An 11,159-nucleotide genomic window follows, 5' to 3' on the forward strand; every position below is an offset into this window, starting at 1 on the left:
TCCACCCGGAGCCCCTGGGGCCTCTGTGATTCTGTCAGTCACTCAGCAAACATCACTGAGCCCCTACCAAGTGCCAAGCGCTGTCCTCAGCTCTTGTTCAGCAGAGACCACACAGCCGCTGAAGGGAGCAGGGGTTCTAAACCAGGCAGTGTGGCCTGGGAGTCCAGAGGGTGTTGAGTAGGGAGCAAGGCAAGTCAGTATAGCTATTAAGGTGATGTGGAACCAGAGGGGGTACCTGGACTTCCAGCCTCAGAGCTGCCACAGTCCTGCTGGTGACCCCTGCCTCAGGCCTCAATGTCCCCTGGCAGTACCTGGGGAGTTTCCCCCCCACCCATGCTCTGCTCACCATGAAGCAGCCACCAGATCAGCTTTCAGTATCCAGCGATCCTGTCTTCCCCAGCCTTTAGAATCAACCCCGTCACTGGGCGCACCCTTGACGTCCCCAGCCCTTCCCCAGCCTCGTCACCTCATCCGTCCGCCCTTCCTTGCCCGCCCACCAACACCCTGGGCCCCTGGCTGTGCCCCCCTGGCCTAGGCCCTGCCTCCTTCCTCACTCTGGCCCCATCACCCATGGCTGTCACTGAATGGACAGGCCAGGTCCTCCCTGGGGTCCTCGCATCACAGGACAGAGCAGAACCCAGAGGGTAAGATAGAAGACCGGGGTGGCTGCCCACGCTGGAATCTAGATTCCCGGATGGCGAATGTTGTGCAAGCAACGGAACCGCTCTGCGCCTCAGTTTCTTCGTCCGTAAAACGGGGCAATGCTTCGATTTCACAGCGTTATTACCAGAGTGAAATGAGCTAATGCAAACGAAGGGCTGCGCACAGCGATCCGCGGGGCTCGCAGACCGAGCTAGGAGACGGGTACGGAGCCCTCCTGGACCTGGTTCTGGCTCAGGGCCCGCCCCGTAATGCCCACCGCCCGGCCCCGCCCCCTCTCGGACCTGGTTCCCGCTCATGGGCAGCTCGCCCCGCCCACAGCCCCGCCCTCCACACCTCCCTGAACCAGGACTCGCTCTGTCTCGGCCCCGCCCTCGTCCCGCCCACAATCCCACCTGCGCCCAGCCCTCGGCCCTGCCCTACCCCTCCCACACCACCCCTCCAAGCTTGCTTTACACGTCATGGCCCTGTCCCCGCCCCGCCCCTCCCACGCCGTGACGCACAACGTCCGCGCCGCACGCCGAGCCCGCGGCGCGCTTCGCCATCAGACCCCGCCAGCTGGGGGGCGTGGCCGCCGTGGCTTCCGAGGTCGGTCGTTCGCGACCCGAGGCATGGCAGTCGCCAGTCCCCCGGAGGTGGTTCGCGCCGCCCAGAAGGACGACTATTACCGCGGCGGGCTGCGGAGCGCGGCTGGCGGCGCCCTGCACAGCCTGGCCGGTGAGGGCGGGTGGCTGCGCGCGGACCTCGCTTCTGGGCCCGTCAGGTGGCCCCGGCTGCTCCTTTCTGCGGAGGTTCCCGCCGTGCCCCTGGGAACGTTGTTTATTAAGTGAGACAGCGTGTCTGAGTTCCTTATTGTAGCCCAGGAGGCGCCGTTGCCTGTGTGGTAGCGTCGCCGTTGACTTTTGTGTTGGTCCCAGCATTGTGGGGAGTAGAACGAACGCCGGCACTTCGGTGTGGCCGGCCCCTCACTTGGCCCACGGCGAGCCCTGTCTGGGCCTGACCCAGGAGCCAAGGACCCATCTTTCAGTTCTGCCCCCGCCCGGGGTCAGCTGCCCACGGTGGGCTCACCGGGAAGTGCACGCGGGGAGTGCCCAGGACGGAGTGGATAAAGAGGTGGACACCAATCAAGCTTTGCACATGGGGTGGGGGCGGGGAGGGCATTACTTTATAGAGAAGCCCCAGTTTTCATGGAGCCCCAGCGTTGGAGTCCGGGGATGAGTGTTCCTGGCAGCAGGAACAGAGCCACAGGCAGAAAGAGTGTTGGGCAAGTTTCAGTGGACAGCCAGGCTCCTGTCTGGTGCAGCTGAAGTGAGGCTGGGCCTGCCAAGTAAGGCCCTGAAGGCCAGGCTGGTTTTGAATGGAAGAGTGACTTGACCAAAACAGTTTTTAAAATGTGTATTTATTTTAGAAACACTTGGCACTTAACTCTGTGCCAGATATTGTTCTGGGTGTTTTACAAATATTAACCCATTTAATCCTCAGAGCAACCTCATGAGGTACGACTTATTATTCCCTTCTTATCAGTTGCCACAAAATCAACCTTGACTCACGGTGACCCTTGTGTGTCAGAGTGGAACTGTGCTCCATATGGTGTTCAATGGTCATGACCTTTTGGAAGTAGGTTGCCAGGCCTTTCTTAGAGGTGCCTCTGGGTTAACTCGAATCTCCAACCTTTCAGTTAGCAGCTTAACCATTTGCACCACCGTGGGGGAAGTTGAGGTTCTGGAGAGATTAACTTGCTTAAATTCACACAACTTGGAGGTGGGAGGGCTGGGATTGAACCTGCTGGTCTCAGGGGCTGTGTTCTTGGGGCACTGGGCTGTCTTTTCACGTGTTCCTTCTGGGCATCCTGGCGAGGGAGGTGGCTGCAGGTGGGGATATTCTCAGAAGACACTCTCAGTGGCCCAGGCCTCAGATGAGAGGGCTGAGGCAAGTGGAGACGAAAAGCAGCACAGATGCACGTGCCAGAGTGGAGGCCAGAAGGAGGGGGATGGTGTGGCTCAGCGCATCTCAGCCCAGGGCAGGACTGGGACTTGCTGGGCCTAGCAGCTGGAGGCAGGGGGTTGTCTGTAATCCTTAGACCCTCCCTCACTCCTTAGTGATAGCTTTGTCTCGTTCTCCCCTCAGGTGCGAGGAAGTGGCTGGAATGGAGGAAAGAGATCGAGCTGCTCTGCGACCTAGCCTACTTTAGCCTCACCACGCTGGCAGGTGCAGCCCCCACAGAACCCTGGAGTGAGGGACCTTGGGTGGGTGAGCAGGAGCGGGAATACCAGGCAGAGGGGTGTGCGGGCAGTGACGTCCTGCGGAGCAGTCAGGGTCTGGGGCCAAGACCCACAGTCATCCTCTAGTGGGAGAGCTGGCAAGTGAGGCCTCAGGGCCACAGTCCCCTACTCAGTGTTCACCACAGGCCAGTGAGTCCCGGCATCAGGGGCTCACGCTGTGGATGGGAGATGGACGATGAGCAATAAAGGACACCATCACACAGAGTCCTAGAAGCGCTGAGTGCTTTAGAGGAGAGAACACAGGGCGCACTCAGCTGCATCCTCTGGAAGAGCACCTTCTGCATGGCAGAGCAAACCACCACTGAGAAGGCCTGAGAGGACGTGTCCTCAGCATGGTTAGGGACCAGGAAGGCGGCAGTGTGGCTGGGAGAGAGTGAGGGGAGAGCGCTAGGAGAGGGCTGGGACGGGGGTTTGTGGGGACTTCGCTTTTCTTGCGGGAGAAGTGGGCGCCGTGGCCCAACAGACGATAGGCATGGCTCACCATTTGTCAAGATGAGACCGAGGGGGAAATAGGTGGAGGCAGGGCGGCCTTTGGGGAAGCCTTGAGTCAGAGAAAACGACGCTGGCACAGACCCTAGAGACAGCAGCGAAAGGGTGGGGAGCGATCTGACTGGTGGGAGTGCGTGGTCCCTCATGAGGCATCTGCCCTCTCTAGGCTACCAGACCCTCGGGGAGGAGTATGTCGGCCTAGTCCAGGTGGACCCCTCCCGGCGCCAGGTACCCTCGTGGCTCCGCCGCAGCATGCTCATCGTGCTGCACACCGTCCTGCCTTACATGCTGGACAAGGCACTGCTCCACCTGGAGCATGAGCTGCAGGCCGATGGTGGCGTAGGGCCTGGCGTGCGCAGCCGGGCAGGTGTGCGGCTCTGGGTGCACCGGCATGCAGCCCGCCTGAGTGAGCAGCAACGGAGGGCCCTCCTGCAGGTACTGCACGTCTTCTCAAGGGGCCTCGCCTGCCTGCGGCAGCTCCACATCGCCTGGTTCTACATCAGTGGCACCTTCTACCACCTCGCCAAGAGGCTCACAGGCATCACTTACGTAAGTACAGCCAGGCCCTGACACTCAGCTTTGGCTCATCTGTGTGGCGCTGGCTCAGGCCCAGGTGGTCAGTCCCATAACTACACAGCAGTCACTCCACTTCGGGCTGGATCCCAAACCCTTTGCTTGGGAAACAGTCTGGTTTGGTTACAGTTTGCGAAAAGACACAGGCAGCCTGATTTCTGTGAGCCCTGTGCAGTGGATCAGCCATTTTCCCTGCAGCCAGCATGGCTATCCTCTGTCATTGCTGCTCTGTGCCCTAGGGGCAGCCCTGGGCCCTGCCTTCCTGAGGGACCCCTGCACACAAGCCAGGGACAGTCCATTCATAGCTTGGGGTGGGGGAGGGGACAGCAGCCTGTCCTGGGTCACTCAGACACTGCTGGAGCACAGACTTAAAACCAGGTCTCAGCCACACCCACTGCCCTCCTCACTGCTCGGCCCCAGCCCCAGCTATGCCCCCACATTCATCCCACCCTGACCAGGGATGGTCACCAGTCTCAGGGTTAAGTCTTGGCAGACATCTTCCCAAGGGTCCGTATAAAGTGCCACAGGATGACTCCACAGTGCCAGCATCACGCCGGTCCTCCCCACCCTGCGCCCATTTCTTACCTGTCCCTCCCCTAACCCCACCACCTTGTCTTTGTTCTTGATGATGGCTTCCTGCCTCACTCACTGGGAGGATAAAGCCCTGGGAGACTCAGGCTGGCACGCATCACTGGCTGCGAGAGAGGCCGGAAACCAAGAGTCCCCAAGGGCCATGTGCTGTGCTAAAACAGAGCATCTGTCCCACAAGTTACCGGCAGCCCGGCCGCACTGGGCTTTGGGGCATCACCTCCCCACATGCCTGGGTGCGCCTTCCCAGGCCATTTTGCCTCTTCATCAACTCACTCTCTGACATTAGGGTTGCCAAGTAGTGGTCCCTGGACATCACTTCCAAACCACACTCGCTCCCTGGTGGCCCGCTGGCCTCTGGCCCCATCCGCATCTGCACTGGTGGCCCCAGGTGTCTGCCTCTGACCCTCCTCCCTGCTGGGCACCACAGACCCACACAGCCTCAACAGGCCCCAGACTGGCCCTCTGGCACGAGCCCCGCCTGCAGCATTCGGCTGCTTCTCCATAAACCTAGGAGCCTTCCACAGTCCTCCCACGCCCCGTCCATCAGCAAGGGAGGCTGGCAGAATTGGCAAGCAGCATATAACCCCCATGCCTGTGGCCTCTGCCCCAGTAAGAGCCAGTGACCTGCCGGGGCTTTAGTCCTGCAAGGCCATTTCCAGGCTCAGCACTGGGCTCTGTCGGGGGTAAGAGCCAGGGTTCTCCACTGTCCCTCACACGGCTTCCCCCAGTGCTCTCAGCTCACTAGAGACGGTCCCTACTCACCCCACCCCACCCCTCCCGTGTCACTCCCTGTCCCGATGTGGCTGCAGCTCCCCCAGTGTAGTCACACCTGGCCACGTGTGGGGGCCGCCTCCCCTGCCCACCGTGGGACCACGTGCTCCAGGAGGGCAGCGGCCTTGTCTGAGGTGATTCCGGGGCCCTGAGGGAGGGCTGCTGGGAGGTGCTGGGCGCCATCGTGGGCTGGGTGGTCATCAGGTAGGTGTGGAGGCCGTGGACACAGGCCCTGGCCTCTGGGGTCACAACAGGCCACCCACCTTGTGCAGCTCCGCACCCGCCACCTGCCCGGAGAGGAGCTCAGGGCTCGCGCCACCTACAAGCTGCTGGGGGCCATCTCCCTGCTGCACCTGTTGCTCTCCGTCGGGGTCCAGCTGTACAGCTTCAAGCAGAGGCAGCGGGCGAGGAAGGAGTGGAAGCTGCACCGCCACCTGTCCTACTGCAGGTACGCAGCAGGCGGGTGGTAAGCGGGCTCTGAGGACCGTGTGGGTGCTCACTTCTGTTCTGCCCCATCTAGGAGCCACACAGAAGAGCGGGCCACCCCCAGAAGCCCCCTGTGCACGCTGTGCCTGGAGGAGCGCCGGCACGCAACAGCCACACCCTGCGGGCACCTCTTCTGCTGGGAGTGCATCACCGAGTGGTGCAACACCAAGGTGGGTGCAGCAGGCACAGGGCAGAGCAGGTCCCTGGAGCCCCCGTTGACATGGGGGGAGGGAGGGGCAGGCATCTTTCCAAAGCTCCCAGTACGTTGGGTGTGGGGCCACACTTGGGGTCGGCATCTGAAGTTGTGTGTGGAGGCCTTGTTGAAGCTAAGCTGTGTGGCAGCTGGCACAGCCGTTTCTGCCCTAGAAGGCGAGTGGTGGGTGGAGAGAGCCTGGGTGGCCACACACTAGTTCGGCGCCCCTGGCCCCCTCACCACCTTTGTGTTCTCAGTGCCCACACAGGGCCCTGCATTTCCACAGGAGACGTGGCCAAAGCGCCTTGCAGACTCAAAGGGGCGGTACCCTGGGCATGGTGACCAGGGCAGAGGACACGTGCATTTACTCTCAGAAGTACCCCCAGGCCATCAATGCCAGTGTCCCTCAGAGGGTGTTTACAGAGGTCCCACTGAGTGTGGCCAGTCCTGACACCCATGTGGTCTACACAGAATAAGTCCTGTCTACCCGCCCCCCACGGCGGAACCGTGCTTCTCCTCAGAATGTGACCCAGTAGAACAATCTAGAAATAATAGGTTAGAGTGGTGTCTGGCTCAGTTAGAACCTGGAGCTCTGGGCTGCAACTCGGCCAGCTCAGCACATCCAGGGTCCTGCGGGCAGTCAGGTGGGCACAGCTCTGGAGGGGCACGTGCTGTGGTGAGATAAGGTCTGCAGGCCAGAGGCAGCGCTCGGGACCCTCCTCTGCTCAAGCTGATCGTCCCCGGCAGGCAGGGTCCCGTCCCCTCATGTAGCACTCCAGCGTCCATGACACAGCCACCCGGTGCCAGCACGTGTGTCCTCACACATCCGAGGCGGCAGTGACAGAGATCAGGACCTGCTTCTCACATCCACCGCCACCACACCTGGGCGAAAAGCCTTTGTGTTTGAGGCTTCTGGGAAGATGCCTGGAGCTGTTCTGTCTCAAGTGGAAGGAAGCAGAGATGTGTTTATGTCGGTATCGTGTGGAAAGGAGAGATCGCTCAAAGCCGGGGCGTCGGCATGAACCTGGGTGTGGAGCGGGTGGCAAGGAGAGGATGCCATGCGGTCCTCCCCAGGAGTGGGGTCTCACAGAGACGGTGCTGTGGTGGGGGGCCTGAGCTAGCCGCCCAGCGAGGCCCCTTCTTTCTTCTGCAGACAGAGTGCCCCCTCTGTAGGGAGAAGTTCCCACCCCAGAAGCTGGTTTACCTGCGGCACTACCACTAGTCCTGGAAGCCCAGTGAGGGCTGGAAGCGCCCAGAGGAACCAGGATGTCGTCTTCAGTGTCAGGAGGGAAAAACATCTTCTCAAGATCAACTTTACTCACACAGAAACGATAAAATTCTAACTTTACACTTTTTGTCACACAAGACCCTGCAGCAGAGCTCATGTACAGGGAAAAGCTGACGCTGGCTGGAGGCTGCAGACCAGGTGCTCAGGGCAGGCATTAGGCAGACGGGCTGTTCCCTAGACCCAGTGGACCTGGGGGCTGACAGCATGAGAATCCAGCAAGGGGAGAATCAGAGGGTACCTCCCCTGGCCATCTGGTACAATTTAAACAGTTACTTCTTCAGGAATTTCACTGAATTGGACAACGTTTTAGGTTTCCTTTCCTTCCTCAAACTCTGGTTGAGAACTAATTTCAGAAACAGACCAGAACAAAAACATATTCATTTATGAGACGACAAGTCCGGTATCAGGCTCATGTTGGTGGCTGTGAACTGTAAGTGCTCAGAAGGTAGTGTCTGCTTTAGACACGTGTGGGTAGCACGTCGACCCCGAACCAGCGTCCTCCAGACCAGCTTGGCGCCCAGACAGGCTGGGCAGCAGGAGCCCATGTGTGTGGGATCTGTGTGCAGCCAAGCACGAGCAGAAGGAAAGCAGGGGTCTGAGTGCCTCTCCACATGCAATGCTGGCACACATCTCACATGTCAGCGGACAGGCCTGTGTCTGGCTGGATGTAACGTGGGGGCTCCTTCCACACAGCACCCGGCAGCCTCACAGCTCTGAACTCTCGACAGACCACAGCTCCTACTCAGGACTGGCCCAGCCAGCTTGAGGGAGGTTTTTGTTTTCTTAACACTTAACCAACTAACCACCACCACCACCACCCTCTCCCCGGGATGCTCTGAGGACTGACGAGAGGTTGCCTTGTGAAACAGCACTCTTTTGAGAGGCCCCCAAGCAGCAGGGCAGCTCCTTCCCCAGCTGTCTCCAGCAACTCTCGACCTCCACCTATACGCCCTTCTTGGTTTTTTTTTTTCAGGTGTTTCAAACTCTAACTTATGCCAGAGATGGGACTTAGCCATCTGTAGGAACTAGTTCCACGGAAAGGTGGTACAGTAAGAACACAGAGTGAACGGGAGAGGTTTTCTAAGAGTGTGCAGTGTAACAATGCCCCCATCAGCACTCATCCATACGTACTGTCCGCTGCTGGCCATGTCGCCAAGCTGGGAGCGCAGCCAGCAGCACCGCTTTAGACAGACACCTCCACCAGCCAGTCTTGTTTCTGCCTGGGTAGGACACAGCTGTTCAGGAACAGAGATAATCCATGTTCCTTGGTTAATAAAGGCCAGCATGCCAGAGACAGGCTGCCGTTAACACCAACGACACTGAGCAGCATTCTCCAGATGGGGCATGAGGGCAGCAGCTCAGGGCCCTGGAGGAAGGCCAGGTCAGCGCCAGAAGAGTCCAGAGGGCTGCTTCCTGCTGCTACAGTAGCCTGATCTGATGCCCAATCATTCAAGTCCACACTGACGCTCTAAGAGCACACTCGCCCCCACATCTGAGGACTGAGCGGTTACTGGGAGAACTGTAGTAAATGAAGTGCTTCTAAATACGGGCTCAGGTATACAAAAGTGCCCCTGAAAAGCAAGAGGAGCTCAACTCAGAGACAGAAACTGGTCAAGGAAGATCCAAGCACTGGCACATTCAATGTCTAAAATTACTGGGCTGACGGACAGCAACATGGTTCAGAGCAAACTGCCCAAAGATCCAGAAGGAAGTTTGGGAGCCTGCATCCCAGCATGCAGCCCTGTGACCAGATGCACATTTCCCACCTCTTCTGTCACCGGCAGCAACAGGCAGTGCAGGGAGCAGGCACTCGCCCGCTGGGCCAACCCCGTGCCGGGAGCGGTTTCAGAGAGAGACTAACACAGGAAAGGGGACACTGTCTTTAATAAAGTTGGATTAAAAAGTCACTTAGTAAAAGGTTTAAGAGTTTGTGTGCTTTTTTATCACATGAAAAAAGTTAACATGCAGGTCAGAGTTCTAGTTTCCCCCATAGAAAACGAGAAACTGCGTGTTAAAACCCACAGAACTGGTCTGATGTCACCAGTTTTGTTGTTTCCTTAAAGGGGCTATTGCGTGAAAACAAATTTAAATTAATCAAAACGAAACAACTCTTTACATATTAAAGAAATATGTCAAAATAATCTCAAACGATTAAAATATATATATTTGTCACCCCAGGCCCTCAGAAGCAATCACGGTGGTAAGAACAGAGTTTTGAGTCATCATGATGGAGGCTGATTTGAACACCTTGGTGGGGTAGAATTAGGAAATTGGCACGAAACCAAGTTAACGGAAGTCGTCTTTAATTTGTGAGGCTCTTCCAGACAGTCGACATCAGGCAAGCATCACCCTCCTACGCAGGGGTCTGACGTGGCCTGGGGCGTGCAAACCCCGCCTGCAGGTGTCCTGGAGAACATGGGTCCCTTTGCACAGGCCTTGCTGTCCCCCACACTCACAGCCTTGCAGGACGCCTGGGACTGCAGTGAGGCCGCTGCCACCCGCCCACCAGCCCCCACAAAGACTGTCTCCCATGCCCAGGCTTACTAGGGCTCCACCAGTGTGAAACACTTGAACATCACTGAAAAATAAATCAATGCGATTTGGTTTAAATGCCAGTTTCTTCAAGAACCTGATATTTCTGATACAAGTAACTGAAGCTCCTTTTTAAAAAGAAAATTCGACTCCCTCATAATCAACTACTTTATGTGAAGAAAAAAGGCATTGTTACAATGGCTCAAAACTGTTCTTGAGATACGGGTGATAGATTCAGTCCAGCTTCTAACTAGCAAACGTCTTCCCCACGTCCTCCTTCCCTTTGTATTTCCTCTTGCCGTGTGTGAATGGAATATACCGGTATTTTATCATGTGCTGGGAAAATAAACAAACAAATGTGAGTGGCTTCAAAATAGTTTCTGAAGAATCACATTTTCCCAAAATCTGAACTGGCAAAAGGGACCCACCCACCAACGCTTTCCTCCTTAATGGGCAAATGACCCAAGGGCCCACTGTCTCACTCTCGTGTCCCCACTACTCAGACACTGGCCAGGCCTGGCTCATATGGTTAAAGCCCAGATGACAGGAGAGCTGTTTGGACACCTTCTGGCATAGGAAGGGCAGAGCTGGTGGGGTTGGGGACAGTAGGTGTGGGATGGCCCGGGGCCCTTGACGGAAGAAGGGGGGAGGCTGCACAGCCCCCTGGTGATGCTGGTCACCACCCAACAATGCAACTCTGGCAGGACAGAGCCTCATAACCTGCCAGGTCAACAGCAAGGTCTAGAACCAAGACATACTGTGGAAACCTGAAAACTAGTCGGCACAACTGAGGGTTTCATAACCTGCTGCCAGAAAACTTTCACGAAGCTAGCTGTTCACTCACAACTGGCATCACCTGAGACTAGTGCTGATGAACTTAATGGTGTGGAGCAGGCTGCCCTCACCAACATGCAATGCGCAGCATTTGTGGTGGGCACCCCCCACATGCTCTGCGTGGACCAGGCAGGCCCTGAGGTCACCCCACAGCCTAAAGCACCTCACAGACCGTCACCCCCCAACTCTAAAGCACTCCGTAGACTGTCACCCCACCCTAAAGCACCTCACAGACCCAGCACCGCCTCCTCTCTGAGCACTCGCTGGGCAGCAGGAGTGTGCCCGCTGCCATCCAGCTCTGGTGCGTCCCAGGTTACCTTTATCTGCCTCTTCATCGTGATGCAGAAAAGCATGATGAAGTACATCACCAGGATGGGCCAGAACACTGGCACATTGAATGCCTCGAAGAACGTGCAGACCATGGCCACGAGGATGCCCTTGGTGGCCGCGTGCCTGAGAC

The 11,159-nt window shown here is 57.7% G+C and overlaps 2 protein-coding genes across 2 annotated transcripts in view; one reads left to right on the forward strand and one right to left on the reverse strand.

Moving 5' to 3' along the window:
- The first annotated feature begins 1,222 nt into the window (after positions 1-1,222).
- Positions 1,223-7,388, forward strand: PEX10 (peroxisomal biogenesis factor 10). Its single transcript, XM_004384456.2, has 6 exons — positions 1,223-1,377; positions 2,788-2,868; positions 3,598-3,980; positions 5,639-5,814; positions 5,887-6,022; positions 7,199-7,388. The coding sequence occupies exons 1-6, from the start codon at positions 1,272-1,274 to the stop codon at positions 7,265-7,267; spliced, it is 951 nt and encodes a 316-aa protein (XP_004384513.1). The 5' UTR covers positions 1,223-1,271; the 3' UTR covers positions 7,268-7,388.
- A 2,471-nt stretch (positions 7,389-9,859) lies between these two features.
- RER1 (retention in endoplasmic reticulum sorting receptor 1) overlaps positions 9,860-11,159 on the reverse strand; it is a 10,738-nt gene continuing 9,438 nt past the window's right edge. Inside the window, exons 6-7 of the mRNA XM_004384323.2 lie at positions 11,017-11,152; positions 9,860-10,201 (exon numbers count right to left, since the gene is read on the reverse strand). Coding sequence (XP_004384380.1) covers positions 10,112-10,201; positions 11,017-11,152 — 226 coding nt within the window. The 3' untranslated portion in view covers positions 9,860-10,111. The remainder of the gene's footprint in view (positions 10,202-11,016; positions 11,153-11,159) is intronic.

This window comes from Trichechus manatus, unplaced genomic scaffold (assembly GCF_000243295.1).
Source record: "Trichechus manatus latirostris isolate Lorelei unplaced genomic scaffold, TriManLat1.0 scaffold00122, whole genome shotgun sequence".
Classification (NCBI taxonomy): Eukaryota; Metazoa; Chordata; class Mammalia; order Sirenia; family Trichechidae; genus Trichechus; species Trichechus manatus.

Bases quoted from the DNA above. Each gene is read 5' to 3' on its own strand.
- PEX10 (XM_004384456.2), top strand. From the start codon at position 1,272: ATGGCAGTCGCCAGTCCCCCGGAGGTGGTTCGCGCCGCCCAGAAGGAC. The intron at 2,869-3,597 runs GTGCAGCCCCCA...TGCCCTCTCTAG, and splicing joins TAGCCTCACCACGCTGGCAG to GCTACCAGACCCTCGGGGAG. The intron at 6,023-7,198 runs GTGGGTGCAGCA...TTTCTTCTGCAG, and splicing joins CCGAGTGGTGCAACACCAAG to ACAGAGTGCCCCCTCTGTAG.